The sequence below is a fragment of the Mus pahari genome, chromosome 11 (assembly GCF_900095145.1).
Source record: "Mus pahari chromosome 11, PAHARI_EIJ_v1.1, whole genome shotgun sequence".
NCBI lineage: Eukaryota > Metazoa > Chordata > Mammalia > Rodentia > Muridae > Mus > Mus pahari.
The window spans coordinates 7,829,039-7,832,361 of NC_034600.1; the positions used below are offsets into that span (position 1 = coordinate 7,829,039).

Genomic DNA, 3,323 nt, shown 5'->3' on the forward strand with positions numbered 1-3,323 from the left:
GAGACAAAGTTCAGAGCAGAGACTGAAGGAATGCCCACCCAGAGACTGCCCCACCTGGGGATCCATCCCATAAACAGCCACCAAACCCAGACACTATTGCAGATGCCAACAAGCGCTTGCTGACAGGAGTCTGATATAGCTATCTCCTGAGAGGCCCTGCCAGTGCCTGACTAATACAGAAGTGGATGCTCACAGTCATCCATTAGACAGAGCACAGGGTCCCCAATGAAAGAGCTAGAGAAAGGACCCAAGGAGCTGAAGGGATTTGCAGCCCCCTAAAAGGAACAACAATATGAACTAAACAGTACCCCCAGAGCTCCCTGGGACTAAATCACCAATCAAAGAAAACACACGGAGGGACTAGTGGCTCTAGCTGCATATGTAGTAGAGGATGGCCTAGTTGGTCATCAATGGGAAGAGAGGCCCTTGGGCCTGTGAAGGTTCTATGCCCAGGATAGGGGAAATGCCTGTGCCAGGAAGCTTGAGTGGTTGGGTTGGGAAGCAGGGGGAGCAGGGAGAGGATAAGGGATTTTCGGAGGGGAAACTAGGAAAGGGGATAAATAAAGAAAATATCTAATAAAAAAAGAAAATATCAAATAAAAAATAAACTAACAAACAAACAAAAAGAATAAACTGGCTAAATTGTGCAAGACAGTTGTTTTAAAGTTTAACAGTTGTATGTTTGAAACCTTTACAGACTCTGTACAATCTAAATCATGCAGTTTCATGGCCATACAGCATCAGTACTTTTATAACCTTGAACCCAGTTTCTAATTTTTAATATGTGTTCAAGAGACTTCTCAACTGTCTACTTGGTTAGCTATATTGCTTGCAACTCTTTGAAAAGTTCACACAGGAGCAAGGCTACTCCCCAGTGCTATCCGGATTTAAACAACGTGGTGTGAAAAATCATCTCTCCTAGAGGTCCAGCTGCAGGGGCAGTAGCTAGGCAGCCTTTCATCTCAACATGGTTGAGGCAGGGGTAAGGCATGCCTTTACTCCCAGCACTCAGGAGGCAGAGTCAGGCTGGTGTCTGTGTTCCCATGGCTCCAATGGGGTGTTCTGAAGACAGAATTCACAAATGAACATTTCAAAGACATGACTCACACATTTTAATCCCCACAAAATTAAAGTCCTAGTAAGAAATACATGTGTTTCTGTTTTAAATGCTTTAAACATTTAAACAAAAACATATACATAGGGAAAACATTTATATTTATGAATTATTTAACTTTGCTAGTGACTCAATGTTATAATCAACAAAGTATACCAGCTATAATTCAGACTCAAATTAATTTACCTTTCCTGGTGTTTTTAAAATACATTTAACTTTCTCGATTATATCAGAAACATCCCCTGAATCTTTCAGCTTCCTCCTGACATGTTCTTCCAGCTCTTCCCACTGAAAAGCACCTGTAAGGAATTAAATCAGATTTTCCTGTGTGAGTAAAGCTATGAGAAGCTGGGTCTCTTTTTACGTTATCAATGCTTCATTCTTCAGTCTCTCCCCCCCCCCCCCCCCGTAGCAAACATGTCTCTTGAAGTGTGTGTTTAACAAGTCTGTTTGTCTTCTCCTACACCAATGGTTCTCAACTTGTGGGTGGTAATCCCTGTGGGGGACTAACCTAAGACCAGCAGAAAACACGGTTATTTACATTACAATTCATAACCACAGCAAATTACAATTATGAGGTAGCAATAAAAGTAACTTTATAGTTGGGGTCACCACACCATGAAGCACTATATTAAAGGGTCACATCATTAGAAAAGCTGAAAACCACTGTCATGAACCATCTTGCTCCTGACGGCTGCCACTTCTGAAGCAGGTATTCAGCTAGTGACTTAGCAGCCCCAGCCAGATGAGTTTCCGTGAAAAGTGATCTGGCAAGTTGCCTACTTACTCACAGGACAAAGGTGGGTGTGGCCTTTCACAGGTGATATTGGATAGTGTCACTACCAGTGAACATCAAGGCTTACTTACCATGGGTCTAGACAGCCACACAGCAGAAACATTCATTCAGAAGGCCTTGTGCACTGTCCAGTGACACACATCCTCCAACAAGACCATACCTCTTAATCCTTTTAATTCTTTTAAACAGTTCTAACCTGTAGTGACTAAGCATTCAAATATATGAGCCTATGGGGGCCATTCTTATTCAAACCACCACACAAGGGATTACCCTCATCTGCCCCGTGATGTACAGGAGGTCCAAACTTTTAAAAATAAAAATAAAGCATCGTGGCACAACAGATACAGTAATGGGTCCCTCATTACAGTGTTATCTCAGCTATTAACGACTGGTGTGACTTCAAAGAAGTCATTCCACTCCTGGGGGCAGGTAATCAAGACCCTTTGCTCTCTGCTCCTAATCTAAATTTTCTGGTATATCACTACCTGTATCCATCACTCTGCAGATGCCTTAATGACTAAGACTGAGACTGAGCAGAGTACAAAATAATTCACATTATAAGGCAAGGAGATCAGGCCACTGCAGACAGCTTCTACCAGTGGGTACCAAAGCCAACCAAAGGGCCTGATCCCAGGGCTCTTGACACTGGCTTTTTACTTTTTTTTTTTTTTTTTTAAAGATTGGTTTACTTTTATGTGTAAGAAGGTTTGACTTCATGTATGTAAGTGTGTCACATGTGTTCACTGGCTAAGGAAACCAAAAAGGATTGTTAGAGCCTGTGGAACTGGAGTGAAGATCAGTTGTTAGCTACCTACTGGGAACAGAACCTGGGTCCTATGCAAATGTCCTTCACTGCTGAGCCCTCTCTCCAGTCCAGGCACTTGGTTTTTGTTACAACTTTTGGCATTGCTGGATGGTTTCCACCTTCTCCTCAGCTTCAGCAGCATTTGCCATTTCCTTCACGTAAACACTCACAGCAGGGCCGAATCTGAGCTGAAAACATGGTCGCCCACACCTTGGAACTGGGAAGAATAAACACAGTTGCCTTGCCCACACAGGTACCAGCCTGACTCCCACACAGGTGCAGCTCAACTGCAGCTCACCACTGCCTGTTCTACTTGTGACAACCCTCCTATTCTGACCTCCCTGCTAGATCACCTTCCTTTAAACACTCCGGAAGGATGAGGAGTCTCTAAGAACTGTCTGCTCACTCTTTCCCTTTTTTATTCCAGTGATTTTGAACTGGGCACACATAATCTTTTCACAGTCTGACACGTTCTTTGGGTCATCTTTTCAGAAAACCTTCCATGCACATAGACAAAGCTCTGTATAGAAATGTCAGGACAAGTCAGAGCAATCCGACAACAAAAGGAGGTCAAGGGGATAAAAATTGGAAAGGAAGAAGTCAAAATA

General features: G+C 43.1%; 1 protein-coding gene across 2 annotated transcripts in view; it reads right to left on the reverse strand.

The window, feature by feature from the left end:
* Rhobtb3 (Rho related BTB domain containing 3) overlaps positions 1–3,323 on the reverse strand; it is a 124,056-nt gene that overhangs the window by 20,831 nt on the left and 99,902 nt on the right. For both annotated transcript variants that reach the window (XM_029543921.1, XM_029543920.1), the window contains exon 8: positions 1,301–1,413. In XM_029543921.1, coding sequence (XP_029399781.1) covers positions 1,301–1,413 — 113 coding nt within the window. The remainder of the gene's footprint in view (positions 1–1,300; positions 1,414–3,323) is intronic.